Here is an 18,721-nt window from a genome sequence, read left to right as displayed (position 1 = left end):
CGAAGGTTCCAAAAACTGAAGGGAACTGAATTACTCCGCTCCAAAATGCAGACGCAGCTGTTACTGCGACAGCGCGCGCGGCCATAGATCAGACCCAGATTTTGCTCAACAATCTGTACAAATTACCCTTGGCGCGGTGGTCAGTGGTGGACTGGTGGTCGAGGAATGACCAGGATGGGTTGCAGTGAAAGCACGACAGATCACGACGAGACGGCACCCGATGCGCACGAAGAGGACACGACACGAGCGCTGAAAGCGAGGGGGTGACATGAGCCGGGGCGCTTCACTGCAGTCACGGGCACGCTCGAGGCGGGGCAGCCAATCATTGCAGTTGCAGAGCGCGACCGACGGGCTCACAGGTCACAGCTGCCTGGGCCTCGGACCTCCCGCGACACCCGCAGCGACCCGGCGGCCTGCGGTCTGTGCCCGGCCGGAAGAAACGGCGCCCGTTGCAGGAGAAGAGCCGCGGCCGACACAAGATGAATCATTATGGTCGATTAGCTTGCTGGTAGCGCCTCTTGATCTTGCTACAGCGCCTTCCGGTACCGTGTCTCCTCTCCATGTGTAAATCTGGAGATGTTGAAGATGAAGCAATGGCTTCATCTTACTGGTTGTTGAGGTTGCAGTAGGGTCATCTACTCATCTAGGCCTCTAGCCCTCTAGGGGGAACAGACAAGTACATGGTTTCTGTATGGGGAAAAAAGCTAATGCACAAGAACCTACCGAGTGATAATACTTGCTCCGCTACAAAATTTATGTTTTAGTTTTATCCAAACTCAAACCTTTATAACTTCGAATTTTATAGGAAAAATATATTAACATACACAACACCAATTTAGTTAGTGATCAACACATATTTCATGATGGATTCAATGAAATGAATTTGATGTTATGTATTTTTAAAATGAACTGGGTCAAAATTATAGAAGTCGGACTTAGGGAAAATCTAAAATGTCTTGTATTTTGGAATGTAGAGGGGTAATATTATTGGGTTTTGCACAAAACCTGGTATTGCTCAGCACAGCAGGGTTAGAAAAGTGCCATGTTTTTATAATTGGGACTGGATATTCGATTCCTGGCTCCTGCAAGATGAAGGTCAGAGAATATTACAGGAAGAACAAGTCTGGCTATCTTAGTCACATCTCGGTTCAGATATTCCTTATTTGAAAAGGATTCAGATATTCCTTTGGCATGACGCCTTGGCTACACATCATGGTAAGAAGATTCTGAATTCACATCCATTGTACTCAAACATACATAAACAAAAAAGCTTCTGAAAATATTGCCTAAAGTAACAAATAGTATTAGGAGTCAGGGCGATGATTGCATAAGAGCTTTCGTTTCCTTCTTGTGAATGCTATCAATTGGCCACTGCCACTTCTTACATTCTGATCTGTTTTCTCATCTGTTTTTGCAGTTCCCATTTTGGTAGCCTCTATGGTTAAACAGAACTCAGAATTTTCGTGGGAAGGAACCATCAATTTCCTCCTTTTAGATAATTCGTTTGGACCTAGATTGCCAAGGTCCTCATCCCCAGCGGATTCCTCCCTTCCAATTGTATCATTTCCTTCTCCAGTGAATGAATTAACACTTCTCCGAGTTACCTCTCCAGCACCACTGATAGGCAAATCTTCAGCAGGTATAGCAACAAGTTTCTGCCAAGGGCCATTTTCAATTGGGTCCTTGGTATTCTCTTGAAATATTTGATTTTGCATAGCATCGGCTCCACCCTGATCAACATTGTCCTCAGGCTTTGTCTGGACAGCATCTTGCTGTTTGTCAGGGCCTGGAATTGCAGCATCAGGTTCTTCCTGTTCAGAGACATAGGGATATTCAACATCACTTGGCATTGAACTTAACTTCTTCTTAGATGTATTCAAGGTATCTCCAGGTCTACTGGCATTAAAAGGTCGACCCATCGTTCCCGGACCTGTAATATTCTTTGATCTTGTCTCCACAGCTTCCTCAATTATAACATCATTCTCAGATGCACCAGTGATCTTCTGCAATTGCTCACTATTTGATGATATACCCAAAATCTTTTCGAATTCTGGAAGGACTGAAGGTTTGCACACTGTTCCTTGACCTGCAATTACCAAAATTCATGTGAGTGATCTCCACCATGTGATTGTACACAAATACAACAATGACTTCATCAACTTTACCATTAATCAAAGGTGCACCAGCAAACTCCTGCAATTCAGCTGTAACCTTTTTGTAGATTTGGTCCACTGATCCAACAGTCTCCTGCACTTCCACAGTCTCTATGGGCACATAATCATTCTTCACTTCTGAATCTGAAGTATCCTCCAGTGTAGCATCCTCTGCAGATGTGTTCATAATATCTATCATAGCATCCTCAGCAGGTGTGCTAATAATGTCCTGGAGATTTACTTCTGTCATGGTTATATCAAGAGGATCTTCCTGTGGATGCACATCCTCAGTTTTGTTGCTTGTGGTATCACCTGTTGTGAGAGGTGCTAAATCAGCAGTTCCTCCTGTGGGTTGAATTCTCCTCATTTGATCCAATTGCAGTATAGTGTTTCCCTCGACATGATCATCACCAATCTGTTCCATCTTCGCAACAGTAGCTTGGGGAGGATCCACGTTATTCGAAAAGATCATGGCTGATTTAGCACTCCCAATTCCCGTGCCAGCTGGAACACCACTTTGCATAATCTGCACGCCAATTGAGGACATAAGCATGACTTGTCTCTTGCAATTTAAGTAAATAGATTCATTAAGACACGGTGAGAGAGCAACCTGCTTAGCCTCCGCCATTTTAATAGTGATGTACACATCAATGTCAGTAAGTGATTCCTTCATTCTTTTCGCATCAGTTTCACTTAATAAAGTTCTAATCCGTCCCTGTACTGTACTTACCAAATCAACCTGCTCGTGGTTGAAAGTGTTTATGAATGACATGTAATAATTAAATTTAGCACAAACAGAATGCAAAATTCATTTAAAAATTGTTACCAGAATTTTATCAGTCTGCCCAGGTAACTCATACGATATAGTTGGACATTCAACAGGAGTGGAGATCCATCGACGTGTAACTCGCCAATACCATTCAAGGTAACAATTCCTTGTATGAGTAGGATCTGAATTCCCTGTATCCTGTTGCTCGACAACAGAGAAGAGCCTGTTCTGCCATTGTTTAATGTACTTATCATGGTAAGTAGACCAATCTTGATCAGCTTTACCCTGCATTGTAACTCGTTCAACAGCCTCAACCAGGTCTGGTATGTGCTGCACCATTCCAAATTGTAGTAAGACACGATCAGGCACGTGCATTTCCACTATCTGGAAGCATATTAATGGAGTCCTTGATCGCCAAACTGCAGATCCAAATGTACATGTTGCAGGAAGCCCAGCTATCAGGTTTGGTGTGTATGGGTCCCATGTGATCTATAAAACATCCAAAATATACTACTGATATCATTTTGCCTCTTTTTTGTGAGCATCTAACAGCACAAATGCACATCCTGAAGTCATGAAGCTCATACCTGACAATGTGATATAGTATCGAGCCCGTGCCTGTAGAACTCATGGTCCATGGATCGGACATTTTCACGGTTCTTGAAGGCAACATTCCACCTAGTTATCAGATGTTTTTCATATCATGGAGCATATATTGAAGTAAATGGAAGTGGTAATAAAAAGCATTCTGAGCTAAAAAGAAAACCTGCATCCAAGGGGCGAGTCATCGGGTAGAGCCTTATTCTCTAGTCGTTCAGGACAGCCTATCTGGATATGCTCCCATGCCCATATCTGCAATATTTGTTGCATTGAACATCAGGTCGAGCATCCATCGAGAGTGAAGTTTTCTGCAAAACTAAGAAGACATACTACCTGAAGAAGAGTGAGAAACGCACAGCAGTTTGCTTTGCCCTTCATGCTGGCCTTTCCAAGCTCTCTGTAGAGGTGGGCAAGAACAGCAGCCCCCCAGGCCATCTCTCCTGAGGCATCAAAATCACGGAGTAGGGCCAAATATCGCAAGTGCACTCTAGTTCCACTCGGATCAGGAAATAAACTGCAGCCGATTTGATACAGTATGTAGGCTCGTGCAGCATACTCTACATCTGACTGATTAGCACCTTCTGGTAATGTTTTGAAAGTGTCATGGAGCCATGCAATGTTGATAGAACCACCCTTGATCTGTGGAGGCTCTTGGCCCAGAAGCTGTGTGCACAATTGCTCCCAATTACAGTTTGTCGGGCCAGTGATAGGAGCACCATGTACACGAAGCCCAGTAAGAATTGCCACATCCTTTAAGAGCACTGTAATTTCTCCAAAACGCAAGTGAAATGTTTGTGTTTCACGCCGCCACCGTTCAACCAATGCATTTAACAATGCATGGTCCAACTGAACCCGCTTCAAGAAAGAGAGATGGTAAAATCCAGAACGCTGCAATATCGCAAGCATTCCCTTATGTCTCACTTCCCACTGGTTAAGCCTGGTGCCATGTTCGATAAATCTAACAGGTTTGTAGATCTGCATTTTTTTCAGGAGAAGTTCATTAACAGCAAACTCTTTTTTTGAAAGACCCAATAACTGAGAACTGAATGCATTAATGGGAAATAAGCAGGTAGATCAAAATTTAAGGACAAGTTTTAAACTTTTACCTTCCCAACAAATATAGCTTCTGATTTGTGAAACTCCTGTTCCACCAGGACAGATTTATCAACAGGACCAGGGTCAAGGTTCTGCTCCAGATACAGTGAGTAGATAGTTAGCTGTGATTATGCATGTATGCTGAACCAAAATGGCTATAATGACCAACATTGGATAACTTGTCGGTTCATGCTTAAATTTCTGTATGAGTTAGTAATTACGAGAGCATGGTCATTTGAGCGCATCCCGTGAACTCACATAAACTCAGCGCACGAGTGGCACGAACAGTCTACAAGGCTATACGGCGAGGAATTCCAATGCCAGTTAAGAAAAATGGTTGTCGCTTGTCCCACTAGAGGAAGGCGAGGTTCTAGGGTTCTGTAAAACTGACCTGCGCTTGGGGCTGAGCTGCTTCGCCGAGCTCCTCAGTCCCCGCGTCCATGGCAGCGCGCGCGGGGGCAAGGGGATTTTCTCGCTTTTCCTCGTCCGTTTTGGAAGAAGCTTGGAAGACGGCGGCGTGTTGCGGGTGGCAGGTGAAACCGGCGTCTAGTTGCTGGCGAGCTCCGAGTAGCAGGGGAGGGGGCATGCTCCGAGTATCAGGGCCGGGCCAAGCTCTCCATCCTCGTAATCGCGGGCTGGGCCATCATCAGGACGATCCTATCCAATCACCCGACGGCACACGGTCATGATGGCCCAGCCCGCGACTACGAGGATATTTTCTCGAGATTTTTACGTGCGACAGCGAACCCACCATCCGGGAGAGGCGAGCGGAGCGCCGGAGCCACGGCCGAGCGCCCGGCGCGCCAGGCCTCCGTGCTTTTGCTCCCGCAGCCGAACTCGCACGCCGCAGCGAGCCAGCCAGAACCAGCGACACGCCCGTCCGGATCCCTCCGCCCCCCGCGCCGCGGTTACATGGCCTGGTGCGCCCTGCGCAGCCGCGTCCTACCGCTTCCGGCATCCGCCGCCACCGCCACCGCCGCGCCCCACGGCCTCCTGCTGCGCTTCCTCCTCTCCACCGCGGCCCCGCGCCACGCGCACCACCACCAACGGCGCCGCCGCGTCGCCCCCACGGCCTACGCCGCCGCAGCTGAGGCGCCGCTCCCCATGACGCCGCGCTTCAGCCGGGTCACGCGGCTTCTCGGGGGCGCCGCCTCCGTGGCGCGCGTCTATGCGGACGCCAACGCCCAGCGGCCCAAGGAATACTGGGATTACGAGTCGCTTGACATCCAGTGGGGGTAGGCGCACGGAGCTGGAGCTCAGCTCGTCCGTGGTCTCCAGATTTGGGGGTGGGGTAGGGTTGTCGTTCTGATGTGCCTGTGCGTGCAGAGAGCAGGATGGGTACGAGGTGCTGCGGAAGGTGGGGAAGGGAAAGTACAGCGAGGTGTTTGAAGGTTTCCGGCCTGGGAGCGATGAGAGATGCATCATTAAGATCCTCAAGCCCGTGAAGAAGAAGAAGGTGACGAAAGTTTGCAATGCTCTGTTGTGCTGGTGGTTGCATTTCTACTCACTGGAATCATAAATCTGGAAACGCAGTGGCTGCCATTTATTTGGTTAGAGTTGTACGAATGGCCACCAGTCTCAGCTGTTTCTGTGTTAGATTTGAAGATTATCTTGTCGGCTTGTTGCTTCTAGTATGTATCCATCTAGGGTGCCAGTGAGAGCGGGAGGCAATATTGTTTGAGTAAATCCTTGGTTAGTTTATCTTGGTTGGAGACATTGCAGTTGCACAGGACTGTTGTATGGCTATATCATCTTGTTCATACTCAACAAATTCACAACAAAAAGGACATCTTATGGTTTTTGTATATGAAAAAGTAAGATAGGAGCAAAAACTGAGAATTTTATTTTTCTGTGGCATTTACTCGTGGTTATTTGATCCCTTTTTTAGGCTTACTGAATAAATTTTAAAGTCATTTGAGTGAAATTGATATTTATGTGTGTGTTTTTCTACTTGATTAGATTTCTATGACTTCACAGCGATTCATGTGATTTCTTTTATGATCATCCAGATAAAGAGGGAAATAAAAATACTTCAGAACTTATATGGAGGGCCAAATATTGTAAAGCTGCTTGATGTTGTCAGAGATGAGGAATCAAAGACGCCTAGTCTGATCTTTGAATATGTCAATAACACTGACTTCAAAGTGCTCTACCCTGCACTATCTGATTATGATATCAGATATTATATTTTTGAATTATTAAAGGCAAGAATCTGGACCTCATAATTTCTCATATCCGTTACTTGTGTCGTCTTGTTCATGGTTCAGCTATTTCAATCTTAACTTCTTTTTGTGTTGTACCTGTTTGATTCTGAAAGTAAAATTGAATTCCCACGGTTTTTCTCGCATATCACAGATCCTAGAAATTTTAAGAGTTGCATTGGGCCAATAAGTATGGTTTTATTTATTTTTCTTTAGCTGATAATTCATGTGAGGGCAAAAATGCGTTGTTTCCTTACTATGTGATTTAGAAGCATCATAAAGATATTTGGAGTTTGGGGAAAAAATGAAACTGATTCCTGATCTATTTGGGTGGGCATCATAAAACCCAAATGAAAATGCAGTGTGTGGTGCTATGATGTATGAAGGATGATCTTTTCATGCCCTGTGACCTAACCCGGACCAATAGACTCTCCTTTCTTGATGAGCTAGCTGTCCATTTTGCATTTTTACAACTTAAACGTTCTAGCTCTCCTATTTCCTTCAGGCTGCATTCAACTTGATGGTCTTAACTTTTCCAGATATTTGTGTAGGCACTAGATTATTGTCATTCACGGGGTATCATGCACCGAGATGTCAAACCTCACAATATCATGATTGACCATGAAAAACGCCAGCTTCGTCTTATTGATTGGGGTCTTGCAGAGTTTTACCATCCCAAGATGGAATATAATGCTAGAGTTGCTTCAAGGTCAGCTGCCCCAGCCCCCTTCTTTGAAAATTGTCTGTTTGTGGACTTGTTCGGTTCGTTAATAAAGATATTTGTATTTATTCACGTATTCATGGTAGCAATTATGCACTGATAATAAAAATATGAAAAAAAAATATTTATTCTTATGTAGACTTAATCATAATAGATTAATGCATCTTTATATTAGTTCTGGCTTATCTCTCGTTAGAATGTCATGCGAGTGCTGGATTTTCCACAGAAGGTTATGTTATACCCTGAATATAAATAGTAAATTAATGTGTACTGTCTCTTGAAAGTTATATTACTATCTGGCTGCCTCGCGTTGCCTTCTTTCTCTCCTTGAATTACCATGTCCTTTTTGCTATTTACAGATGCTACAAGGGTCCTGAACTTCTTGTGAATTTGTTAGATTATGATTACTCATTGGATTTGTGGAGCCTTGGTTGCATGTTTGCAGCAATGGTAAGTGGCAAGGCCCAATGAATTATCTTCACTATCAGACCTCTGTTGATGTGCATTATGATTTTCTAACAGATATTCCAAGTGGACCCATTCTTTAGTGGCCAGGATAATTATGACCAGTTAGTGAAAATAACCAAGGTAAGTTTAAAGCTTTCTGTTTGGAAACATCTGTCAAAATATTTTTTGGCTGTTATTTAATCTAGTGCTTTAAATCGAATGGTACAATGATTACAACTCTAATGAGTTGCCACTTCATTATGTTTTTAGATGTTGCATAAATTTAATTTAATCTGTCAAAATTGCACAGGTTAATTGATTCATGTGAAATTATTGTTTGCATATGTTTCGCACCAATTTAGCACAATATCTCAGCTTTAGAGTCTCACTAATGGCAAGTTCATATGTTGTGTCGACATCTTTTATTTGGACCAAAGTAGCAGTCTAGCAGACCATCATAGCCTTGCATGTACATAAAATCACTGACTGCATGTAAAACGTTACTACACTAGCTTTGTATATTGTTGGTTTCTCAGGTACCAATATATCAGTGGTATGTGTTGTTCTGATTGCGAATTTTATAAACAATAAACTAGTGTATTCTATGAGTCCAACTCTCATGACTGTTGGACTGTAGTACTGTACGTCAATCAGCGTATAAAAGCATATCATTATCTATGATCTCCTTGTGTTTCCTTTGAGTCCATTGTGATTAGCTACCGCATCTTGTATATATGGCGCACCACAGTTGCAGTTACGATATTGACGAAACCCTTAAAACATAAAATCCTAAGCCCTAGCCATTCTGGTTTCACAATTTCCTCTCATCCACTTAATCTTGCATTGCCCAAAGAAATGGTTCTTTGAAAGCATGATATATCTGATTTGTTTGCATATTGTTTGGTGAGTAATGTATGCGATCCCCACTGCTGTCCTGCAGGTTCTTGGCACAGAAGATTTCTACGAGTACCTTGAAAAATATGGTCTCCAGCTTGCCCCACAGCTGGAAAGACAAGTTGGGAGGTCATTGCTTTGGATCATCTTGCAGACTATGAATGTTCTTTTATTTACGATGATCTAACTAAGTTTTCATGGCTACAGACATGAGAGGGAACCATGGGCGACGTTTGTCAATGCTAGGAACATACACCTATTGAGCCCCGAGGTGACTCCTTTTGATCAATGTGTCCTTTTACTCCTCATTTCTTGTGTGTGCGCGTGTGTTTGACAAAGTTTCTACCTTTTGTAGGCTATTGATTTGGTCGATAAGCTACTCCGGTATGATCACCAGGAAAGGCCTACAGCAAAGGAAACCATGGTACCTCTCTCTTGCCAACATGCATGAAGAAAAGTTGATTCATCCTTACGACATTTATAACTTTAGAACTTTTTTTTTAATGTTTGCAGGCTCATCCATATTTCAATCCAGTAAGAAGCTCTGAAAGCAGCAGGAAAAATTCACAATAGCAAAAAGATGTGCAAAGGTGCACCCTTCTTTTCATGTGGTTCAATACTGCCATGCAAGGCAAACAGCATATTTGACAATTCTTTTAAACTGGTGCGAAAGATGTATTTCAAGGCAGGTGCATGGTCTGCCCTGCATAACGGCATGTAAGTGTCACAATTTGTGTCTGAGTTAATTCTTTTCCTATGCTGAGTGTTCTCCAGAGAATAATTTATATCACCAGTGGGCTTGAATACCGCATCACTTGGAAAAAAAATTCGGGACATTTGCTTCAAATGGTACCTCAATAATACCATATCCATATATTTGTACTTGTTTGTACCCGGTAGAGACTTGTAGGTTACTGTTAAGTGTTTATTTATTTATTTTGTGGAACATACTATAAAAGCATATGCTAACAGAATGTATAAAATTCCTATGGACCGGGGGTACATCTTTGAGATTGTGGAGGTTCATAAGCATCTTGTTACATCGTCTACCACCAAAGGAAACGCTCATCTATTTGCTTGTTCTTTTAAATGGTTTCAGTGATGCTGATCGTCTCTCCAAATGATGCCCGCGTCTTGATATGGGTTGAGAGCAATAAGATAGCCCACGCTTTGTCGTACTGGACTTCACAACACCAGATATCTCTGCGCGATGTCCAGATTTCCAGATAGCTGAGTCGTCAGGATCAGCTTGAAGTTGTCCTGGCCTACCTGAAGGCAAAATGTAGACTATCCTAGTCATGATCAGTTTAAAGTTGTTGACATGCTGGAAGCATTTCTCACCCAACAATTTGGCCTCTGGTAGCCCGAAAATTTGCCACATTTCGGCTCAAGCCGTGCCTTCCCCAAGTGGGCAGCCAACAGAACAGTTAAGTGGATCCGATGTCTCGCTCAAATGACATCATTTTTGTCCCGCAAAGGTGGGTCATCTGACTTGCCAGGAAGCAACGAAAAGGAGGAACAGATAAAGAGTGGCCCAACAATTCTCATCGAGATGAAATGAAAAAAATATATAGTTAAGATCTTTGTCGCAAACAAAGAACATATATTCAGTTCAAGATCATTATCGCAGACAAATAAGAACATATATTCAGTTCAAGATAACTAAGTTCTTCCAAAATCATCCGGGTCACTATATAGTCAATACATGAAAAGACCGAAAAAAAGGCCAACTGATGAAGACTGCGGCTGTACTTTGGCAGAACTTATGCCACCATACTGGCCTCAAAACGCATGCAGAACCTGCTACAAGTTTCCCTGATTCCCTCTGTAAATTAGTCTGCAACCTAAACTGACTATAAGCTCTCCGATTACAACAATAAACAGCCGGCCAAACAGTCTGACTTGCAGGAAGATTAAGCCTATACCCATAATACGACTCCTGCAGCTACGGAGATTAGAAACCAAAGAAACCAAGCTCGGTTGCCCTTTCCTTCTCGAATGTCTCAAAGTACTGGTATATGATGGTGACAGCAAGCAGAATACCCGTTCCAGAGCCAATTGCGCCCATGAAATCAGCTAGAACAGTCAATGCACCAATGCATACTCCACCAAATGCAGCAGCAGTTGGGATGTATCTGTTCAGTTCCTTCTGCAGGTTCGACTCACGATGGCCTGGCATCACCATTTGTTGTTCCTGTTGAATTGCCAGGGTACGGAATTACAGGTCACTCTAGCATGGAAATCTTGCATGTGAATACAATGAATGCTCTCACACTATTAACATTTCTAGTACATAACCAGCAGAGGATCATATAGTTGCATGACAATTTTGAATTAAATAATAAAGTAATATAGCCCAAACAAATACAACAGCATGCCCCTTGCAAGGTTATTACTTATGAACTATGCTACAGATGGAGGGGAAAGACAGATCATGGATATGCATTAGTTTTACCTTCAGCTGCTTAGCAACATCCTTTGCTGATGAACCAGAAACTTCAATCCATGTCTTTGAGAAGAGAGCACAAGCTGACAGCATGAAAACCACATAGAACAATGCATGGAATGGATTTGCCAGAACATCAGCCAAGCTGCAAATTTGAACATTTGAAGTAAGCATGGTTAGTACTTCATTGATTGTTAACAAAATCATAAGCAAAGAATCGTAAAAGAGAAGGCAGCAACATAAAAGAAACTAATTATTCACCTTGATGGTGCAGTAACATAGTAAGCAAGACCACCAACAGGGACAGAATGGCCAGAGTATTCGGATTCCTTCCATTTCCCAAGAAGGTTAACAAGGAAATTTCCACTGTATTTCCTGTAGAGAAGCTGCAACAAAAACATTTTTAGCACTTGCACATTCGTGTAAAGACCAATTGTACGACAGCACTGGAATTGAAGCCCTTACCTGGGATATGAAATAGAGGTTGGTAATCAGTGCAGAATGCAGAATGATAGGCATGTTGGAAGTGTAGAACAGCTTGATTGGGTATGAGCCTTGTTGACCACGAGCATTCTTTGATCTCACTGGAAGCACAACACGGAAGCCTTGGAAGTAGATAACTATGAGGAAGACCAAGACAGTAGCAAGTAAATTGGTCACATTTGGAAGATTCTGACGATAGAAAGCCTCGCGTAGAGCTCGGACTTTATCAGTTCGAGTAATCAAAAGATGGAACAAAGCAATGACAGCCCCTTCAAATTCAGCACCACGCCCACTGTTGATGGTTGTTGGGCTAAATGCCTTCCAGATGATGTTCTCACTACATGGAAGGAAGTTTACCATAAGACAGCATGTACATAATAGCAAAATCAATCATCATCAAGAGGTGACATTTAACATGCTTACCAGATATTAGTAGCAATGAACAGAGAGATACCAGAACCCAAACCATAGCCTTTCTGTAGGAGTTCATCCAGACAGATGACAATGATGCCAGCAAAGAAAAGCTGAAGTATAATAAGAATAGCATTCCCAGTTCCAAGTTGGCTCACACTGCCATACATTCCAGAGAGAACATATGCCACTGCTTCTCCAATAGCAATGAGGATACCAAGCAACTTCTGTGCACCATTTCTGAGTAGAAGAGTAAACTATGCATCACGAAAAAATCACCAGATACAAAATAACCAAGTTCTTAATGACATTCAATTGATAAAAGGATGGATATGACCCATACATATAAAAGTAAAATTGGAGATCATACTATTCAACAATACTTACAGCAGAGCACGATCCTCCCTCACACTGTTGTCAACTTCAATAATCTTTGATCCCACTAGAAGTTGCATCACCATCCCAGATGTCACAATTGGAGTGATACCCAGCTCCATAACAGTACCACGGTTTGATGCAAGAATAACACGCATCCAGTAGAAAGGGTCGGCCCCAGTAGTAGAATGAATGCCATAGAGCGGGAGCTGGCTGCAGACCAGGAAAATGAAGAGAGAAATGACCGTGTAGATCACTTTTTCTCTGAATGGTATTTTCCTATCAGCACTCTGAACTTCTGGCAAGAAAGCCAGAAAGGGCCTGACAAGATGCAGTACTCGAAACCCGCCAGCCATCTCTCTATATTAAGAGAAAAGATATACATCAGCAATATGTACAATGTCCGTTACACCTAATAAGCATAATGAAACCCTGCCTACTTGCCTAGTCTATTGGGCAGTCATAATTTTGATTACTATAAGATGCATCCATTCGAGTAAATGAACCTATTAAAGTATGTATATTCAGATAAAGGAAGAGCAGACAAATAAAATAAAAACCAACGCTAATATAACTGCTAGGCGTTTAATGGGAAAAAACTGAGCAGAGAAGAAATTTCCTTTCCATAATTTGCAAATTAACACGCTTGTTTCCTTGTAGTGACTTGATAGATGAAATTTAGTCAAGAAAAGTGATTAAAAGCTAGACCAAAGCTGCACAATACGAAGCAGCGAGTTTGTTGTAACACCTAATGTTTGCCAGCCCAGCTAGAAGGCCAAACAATTTGCATCATACGAAAATTATTTTGCTGGTAATCTTCATTGGTGAATTAACTCAGTCCCCAAACCAATTTATGTGACGTTCAATGTAAGCTCTATCTACGATCTGCAAGACTGTTCGGCTTGACACCCCGAATTAACAAAAGGAAACTATTCAACGCTCAAATCAAACATAAAGCACACCGCATATAAAATCGTCTCCATTACTCGCACTATTTAACCAGGTGCGAATCAGAAATTCTACCGAACATACCGGCCAATCAACCGTCTTAGCACCCTAGATTCACATGGATCTGGACGTCTCACCTACTAGCTCAAATACATAAAAGCATGTCGAATCCTTCGAAACGCAACCCTCGAACCGCATGACACGCTTCTAAACCCCACACCCACAGATCTCGGAGCGAAGGGACCAAAAATTCAAACCAACTCGCGCATCCCCCTCCGTAGATCCAGCAAGCACATCTAGGAACGACAAGCACAAACGCGACGCAGATCAACGAGCATCGACACAAATCGCCAGGCAAACAAACCAGATCTGCGCCCACAGCACGCGAATCGGGCACAGGTAACCATTGGATCACCTCGAGATCCGGGCCGTAAGGTGCGAGCAGCTTTACCTGGCCGACGACGCAGACGACCGCCCTACGCCGGGCTGGGTGCAGGCCTCGCCGGGTGACGAGGGCGCGAAACCCTAGGCGAGCGGAGGATGGGAGAGGAGGAGAGAGATGGGATCTCCCAGCCGAGAGGAGTGCGCGGAGAGCAGAAGAGAGGCGATGGGCAAGGTTAATAGGAGGGGGTTAGATGGCCAGCAGACCACGACGCTCGCTGCGCGTGGGCCCGGGCAAGTGGGTCGTGGACGCGCAGAAAAATCGCGTGGCCATTGGGAGCCTCCACAGCCGTCCGATCGGGAAGGAGCGCTGCAGATGGGTCCTCATGACGTAGGAGGGGATGACCACGTCGACCAAGCGACCACGGACAGGACAGCTGGACAGTCACACTCTCTTGTCATTCTGGATCGTGGGCTGACAGATGATGATTGTTGGCCCAACCAACCCGGCTGGTCACTCTTTGCCACTTGCACAGCGGCCCACGGCCCAATCAGTTGGAGCTTCTTCTGCAGCGCCTGAATGAAGCGGAGGCAGTGTCTCGCCAGTCGCCATGTTTCTGCCCATCTCAACCGGCAGGGCCATAGGGCTAGGGAGCAGAGCACCATCAACGCATTACAAGCACTCCAACACATAGCCAATACCTAATGTAATCTCATTTATGCAGCAGTCCTTTTTTTCTAAAAACGTGTACAATAAGTGAACTAAAGAAGATAAAAACCTGCATCTTCCTTTGTGGCTGTAGGAAATGTGACTAAAATGGAGCCTTTGTAGAAACTTGCAGCCGGCCCGACCCTTCACACGCCATCGAAAACATCGAGTTCCCTTGTGTGCCCTGTGCCACTGCTATACCATTTCTGTCCGGTCACCATTAGAACAAGCTAAAGTGAGGAGGGAACTAACAATTTGCCCCTCTAAATTGAACGAACTAATTATTTTACTGACTCTCTTGAATACCAATGCACTGAAACAAACAAACCATGAATGAAACGTCCGCACTCGCTCAGCCAGTCCGCACACAGCTACACCCACACTTCAGAAGAAATCACTGCTGCTCATGCTCCGGCCTCTTGGACATAATATGCGCAATGTGAATAGCCACACCAATAGAGGGGAGCAGTCCAAGATGATATATTCACCGTAAATTAAAGCTAATGACGCAGTACCTCCGTATTAAAGTAAGAGTGATTCTGTAGCCAAAATTGTACTTATTTTTGAACAAAGATATAGGTCCCGTTTGGATCCATCCAGCTAATCCATTAGCTGATTAGCTGAAATTAGCTAGGTTGAAGGGCTTTGGTTGCGAATTAGCTGGTTCCCTAGCTAGAATTAGCTACCTGCCAATTTAGCTGTTGGATCCGAACAGACCAATAGTATTGGATAAAACAATTATTCAGGTAATCATCTGCAACCACCAATCATGTCATATCGGTTGAAGGATTGGAATCTCAGCCCGGGGGGATGGCTGAGCAGGCCTGGCTGAACAGGTTGAGCGAGGCCCGGCCCATCGATGAAAGCGGCCTAGAGACCCAGAGCGAACTGCCTTTTGTCACTGAACTCGTTCGCATTGACAGATACCGACAATCTGCCGCTTGTCGCCTGTCGGTGTTAAACTGTTACTGTTCCGCGACAGAGTGACAGTAGTAGAGCATAATAAAATGATCGCCGTCCCCCGGCCGGGCCCCGGCGTCAAGCTCGCTCTCTTGCTGCACACGCATCACGGCAAGTTGCCAGCAAGAGCCTGTGCTTCAGTGAATGCGAATCCCACGCGCCCTCACACAACAGTAGAACTCGTGCTTCCAACACTGTCGCCTCCACCGAGACCAGCGAAGAAAACGCCGTACTTTTACGTCCAGATGCTACCCCGGTTGGAGTGCATTGCATGCGATCGATTTCGTCCCGGGCTCCCGGCCGGCGCAGCGCGCCCGCCGAGCGCGGCGGCCATCTCGACGCGGGCCGGTGGTCAGCCGGTGCCCCTCCCGAGCGGTGCCGGGGGCCAACACCACACGCGGCGATCCACGCGCCCTACGGCCGGCCCCCGTGTGGTCCCGTGGCTAGCCGTAGCTACACGGAAATTCAGCAGGACACGCGCCCTCGCTCCGATCCTCGCTCACATGTCGATCGGCGACGGGAACGACGACGACGACTGCTGGCTGGCATGCACGCTAGGCTGGTGGCTCTGTCTCTCATCTGCTGCTCGATCGCCGTACTTGCCTGATGGCACAGCGCGCGCGCACAGGAACCACCCCCGTCGGCCGGCGCCTCTCTCCTCCAGGCCCCCGCCACTTGGGGTATAGTGCATGGTGCACGCTGTGAATGCATGGCATCATGCTGCCAAAGCCAAACAAGTCCCGCCGGCGCCGCGGGGTTCACAGCATCGCCGCTAGGACGACTAGGACGGCAGAACACTGGGTTCACGTTTCACTCCATGCTGTGCAAGTACACATCGAAACCTTTGCCCCTGCTCTCTGCGCACTGAGCAGTGACCGGTAGTTGAAAGTGAACTTATGCAATGGAAAAGGCCAAAATCAAAAATGAATGCTCAAATCAACTCCTCCTCGTGCTGTACGTGAGATTTTTCTTTTGGAACCAGAGTTGTACGTAAGACTACTCTAGAGTGTAGACTGTAGACCATGCATTCACAAGTACATGCATGGAGTAGTAGCTAGCTGAGTGTCTGTTGTTTAAGGTTGGAGAGGAAATTAAAATGGCATTTTTTTTTTGAAGTAAGAAATTAAAATGGCATTGCTCGTCTGGTTAACGATCACAACGCAACCAACAACGAACACGCAGCAGGCAGGAACGTTCAACTGAGTACAGGCCGGCAGGAATCTTGCATGGGGCAAGAAAAGCTTCCTCTCAAATTAAGGGCGTACCGGTGTGAAACAAACATACCCGCTGCGCTGGGGGTGTCTCCTGCCGCAACCCTACCCTAGCACGCACCGCATTGTCCGTCCATTTGTCTCGTTGTGAACAGTTAATTAGGGTCAACACATGGAGGACCACCATTGAGGAAAACATGATGTGTGCACTGTAGGAGGAGCTAGCTAGTAGGCAAGCAATAGGACCGTGAGGTGTCCGTTGCAAATTGCAATTGATTGTATACAACGTGACCTAGTAGTAGTAGGCCCTGTGGAAATGCACAACGACGGCCTACAGCTACAGGCCTACCTACAGCCGTCAGGTCTATTGTCTACTTGGAAGCACGACAAGCTACGGTTCAGTCAACTCCATGCAAAAAAGTAAGACATGGATACCTTTTTGTTGGTTTCTGCACTTCCATTTCCATGTACCCTGCAGAAAAAGTAAGAGAGCCATGCATTCATATATAGCTCTATGCTTGCAAAATACTCTACATTGCACGTGAACTGCTCGCATGGGCACAGCTGATTTTCTAGAATTATGCTAGATGTCTGCTAGTTGTCTACTAGTAACAACTCTCGAAAGTGTTAATCAAACTCTTCCCTTTGCTGGGAGAAAAATTTTATCATTGCGCTACTTACATAAAATATCACAATCATCCGATTTTGAACCCGGAACTATAAAATCGGACGTCCCGCACCAGCCATCTATTAAAACCGTGCAGATTACCCCTCAAGCCCAAAATACCCGGTTTTGGTCCACATCACCCGTTCGACGTGGCGTCAGTTGCCACGTCAACTTTTCTCCTTCAACCCTCTCCTCTCCTTTTTCTCTCACAGACAGGTGGGCCATCCACCTCGCTCGCTGCCGTCGTCGTCGCCCCCTCTCTCTCCCCTCGCTCGTCTCCCCCTCCCCGCTTGCTGCCGCTATCGCCCCAGTCCCTCCCCCGCATCGCTCGCTACCCCCCTTGCCGACGCGTTGCCGCGTCATTAGCGTCGGAGACTCAGCCGTCGCCCCTGCCGACCGGCGCTAAGGATGGCATAGCCGCCATGGTGGGAGCCGCGCTCCCTGAGGGAGCCCACGCCGCCGGCGCCAAGCCCGTCCTCCCCTCCGGCCTCCTCACGCCGCACGACGCCTCCACGAATGTGGATGGCCACAGCCGCCGTGTTTCCTCCCTTGCCGCGGAAGGCGACGAGCTCGGGGACACAGACGAGGACACCACCACGGGTACCAGCAGCGAGGGAGCGGTCGGCGCGGGGATAGGTGCGGTGAAGGTGGAAGCTAACAGGGTGGACGTGCCATGGATGCGAGGGATTGGAGGGAGATATCCGGAGTTGGCCAAATTTTGATCTGCAATGGTTCCGGTTTGAGCTTGAGGAGATTGTGCGAAGGAAGAAAATAGGAGCACGGTGCTGCTTTCTAGATTCTGCAAATTGGGGCTGCCTACTTCTTCTCGTCCGTGGTTGGGACTGCCGCTCCAGTCTCTAAAGAGGGGGAGGATGGGGATCCCTGGAGGAGGGCCCTTGCCGCCCTTCCCCTGGCGAACTTGCCACCCTCGGACACATAGGGGTGGGGCTGCATGGTGGGGAGCGTCGAGGCGATCTTTCTCTCCTCCCATCGGTCCTCCGCCTGCCGCCAGGGATGGTTGGCGGCCTCACAGTGCTACAGGTGATGGCGGAGGAGACCAGGGCCTCACAGTGCTAGAGGTGATGGCGGAGGAGGAAGGGAAGGTGCTCGCGCAATGCGTGATGAGTAGAAGTTGTGGGGCTGGCGGCCCAACTCTAGCGAGGCCGCGTGCGGCGAACTGGCTGCCATGCTCGTCGTTATGCCGTGGCCATCGCCGGGAGCAGAGAGAAGAGGTGGATGGCCCACCTGTC

At 46.1% G+C, this 18,721-nt stretch overlaps 3 protein-coding genes across 9 annotated transcripts; 1 reads left to right on the top strand and 2 right to left on the bottom strand.

The window, feature by feature from the left end:
* Positions 1-1,159: 1,159 nt before the first annotated feature.
* On the bottom strand, positions 1,160-5,331 carry LOC112876334. Of its 2 annotated transcripts, XM_025940421.1 has the most exons (10): positions 5,009-5,331; positions 4,629-4,709; positions 4,101-4,497; positions 3,856-3,962; positions 3,689-3,774; positions 3,510-3,600; positions 2,980-3,411; positions 2,764-2,892; positions 2,166-2,679; positions 1,160-2,086 (listed from the first exon to the last, which is right to left on the bottom strand). In XM_025940421.1, the coding sequence occupies exons 1-10, from the start codon at positions 5,201-5,203 to the stop codon at positions 1,305-1,307; spliced, it is 2,814 nt and encodes a 937-aa protein (XP_025796206.1). In that variant the 5' UTR covers positions 5,204-5,331; the 3' UTR covers positions 1,160-1,304. The 2 variants fall into 2 exon arrangements, with proteins under 2 accessions (XP_025796206.1, XP_025796205.1); XM_025940420.1 differs by having other exon boundaries at positions 3,856-4,497.
* Positions 5,332-5,387: 56 nt separating this feature from the next.
* On the top strand, positions 5,388-10,318 carry LOC112876336 (casein kinase II subunit alpha-2-like). 6 transcript variants are annotated; one of them, XR_003225292.1, is made up of 12 exons: positions 5,530-5,852; positions 5,944-6,073; positions 6,627-6,821; positions 7,370-7,527; positions 7,899-7,989; positions 8,062-8,127; positions 8,927-9,009; positions 9,088-9,151; positions 9,236-9,304; positions 9,394-9,470; positions 9,554-9,597; positions 9,980-10,318. XR_003225292.1 is itself a non-coding variant. In XM_025940425.1 (11 exons), exons 1-10 carry the CDS (start codon positions 5,530-5,532, stop codon positions 9,451-9,453), a joined length of 1,239 nt encoding a protein of 412 aa, XP_025796210.1. In that variant the 3' UTR covers positions 9,454-9,470; positions 9,980-10,318. The 6 variants fall into 6 exon arrangements, 4 of the variants coding, with proteins under 4 accessions (XP_025796208.1, XP_025796210.1, XP_025796211.1 ...); XR_003225291.1 differs by having other exon boundaries at positions 9,394-9,597; XM_025940425.1 differs by lacking the exon at positions 9,554-9,597.
* A 168-nt stretch (positions 10,319-10,486) lies between these two features.
* On the bottom strand, positions 10,487-14,151 carry LOC112876335 (protein transport protein Sec61 subunit alpha-like). Its single transcript, XM_025940422.1, has 7 exons — positions 13,995-14,151; positions 12,608-12,955; positions 12,233-12,460; positions 11,792-12,146; positions 11,588-11,712; positions 11,336-11,471; positions 10,487-11,074 (listed from the first exon to the last, which is right to left on the bottom strand). Exons 2-7 carry the CDS (start codon positions 12,949-12,951, stop codon positions 10,835-10,837), a joined length of 1,428 nt encoding a protein of 475 aa, XP_025796207.1. The 5' UTR covers positions 12,952-12,955; positions 13,995-14,151; the 3' UTR covers positions 10,487-10,834.
* Between the last annotated feature and the right edge of the window lie 4,570 nt (positions 14,152-18,721).

The sequence above is a fragment of the Panicum hallii genome, chromosome 9 (genome assembly GCF_002211085.1).
Source record: "Panicum hallii strain FIL2 chromosome 9, PHallii_v3.1, whole genome shotgun sequence".
NCBI classification, from domain to species: Eukaryota; Viridiplantae; Streptophyta; class Magnoliopsida; order Poales; family Poaceae; genus Panicum; species Panicum hallii.
Note: the sequence above shows the minus strand (reverse complement) of the source record. Positions and strands in the feature narration are given on the sequence as shown.

What these genes read in the sequence shown, in the direction of transcription:
- LOC112876334 (XM_025940420.1), bottom strand. Translation starts at nt 5,203, where the DNA reads ATGCCCCCTCCCCTGCTACTCGGAGCTCGCCAGCAACTAGACGCCGGT. An exon ending in CAGCTCAGCCCCAAGCGCAG is followed by an intron (nt 4,710 to 5,008) that starts GTCAGTTTTACA and finishes TATCTGGAGCAG; the next exon opens with AACCTTGACCCTGGTCCTGT. An exon ending in GACTCGCCCCTTGGATGCAG is followed by an intron (nt 3,601 to 3,688) that starts GTTTTCTTTTTA and finishes TCTGATAACTAG; the next exon opens with GTGGAATGTTGCCTTCAAGA.
- LOC112876336 (XM_025940425.1), top strand. Translation starts at nt 5,530, where the DNA reads ATGGCCTGGTGCGCCCTGCGCAGCCGCGTCCTACCGCTTCCGGCATCC. An exon ending in AGCCCGTGAAGAAGAAGAAG is followed by an intron (nt 6,074 to 6,626) that starts GTGACGAAAGTT and finishes ATGATCATCCAG; the next exon opens with ATAAAGAGGGAAATAAAAAT. An exon ending in CTACAGCAAAGGAAACCATG is followed by an intron (nt 9,305 to 9,393) that starts GTACCTCTCTCT and finishes TAATGTTTGCAG; the next exon opens with GCTCATCCATATTTCAATCC.
- LOC112876335 (XM_025940422.1), bottom strand. Translation starts at nt 12,951, where the DNA reads ATGGCTGGCGGGTTTCGAGTACTGCATCTTGTCAGGCCCTTTCTGGCT. An exon ending in TATGTTACTGCACCATCAAG is followed by an intron (nt 11,472 to 11,587) that starts GTGAATAATTAG and finishes TCAAATTTGCAG; the next exon opens with CTTGGCTGATGTTCTGGCAA. An exon ending in ATGTTGCTAAGCAGCTGAAG is followed by an intron (nt 11,075 to 11,335) that starts GTAAAACTAATG and finishes GCAATTCAACAG; the next exon opens with GAACAACAAATGGTGATGCC.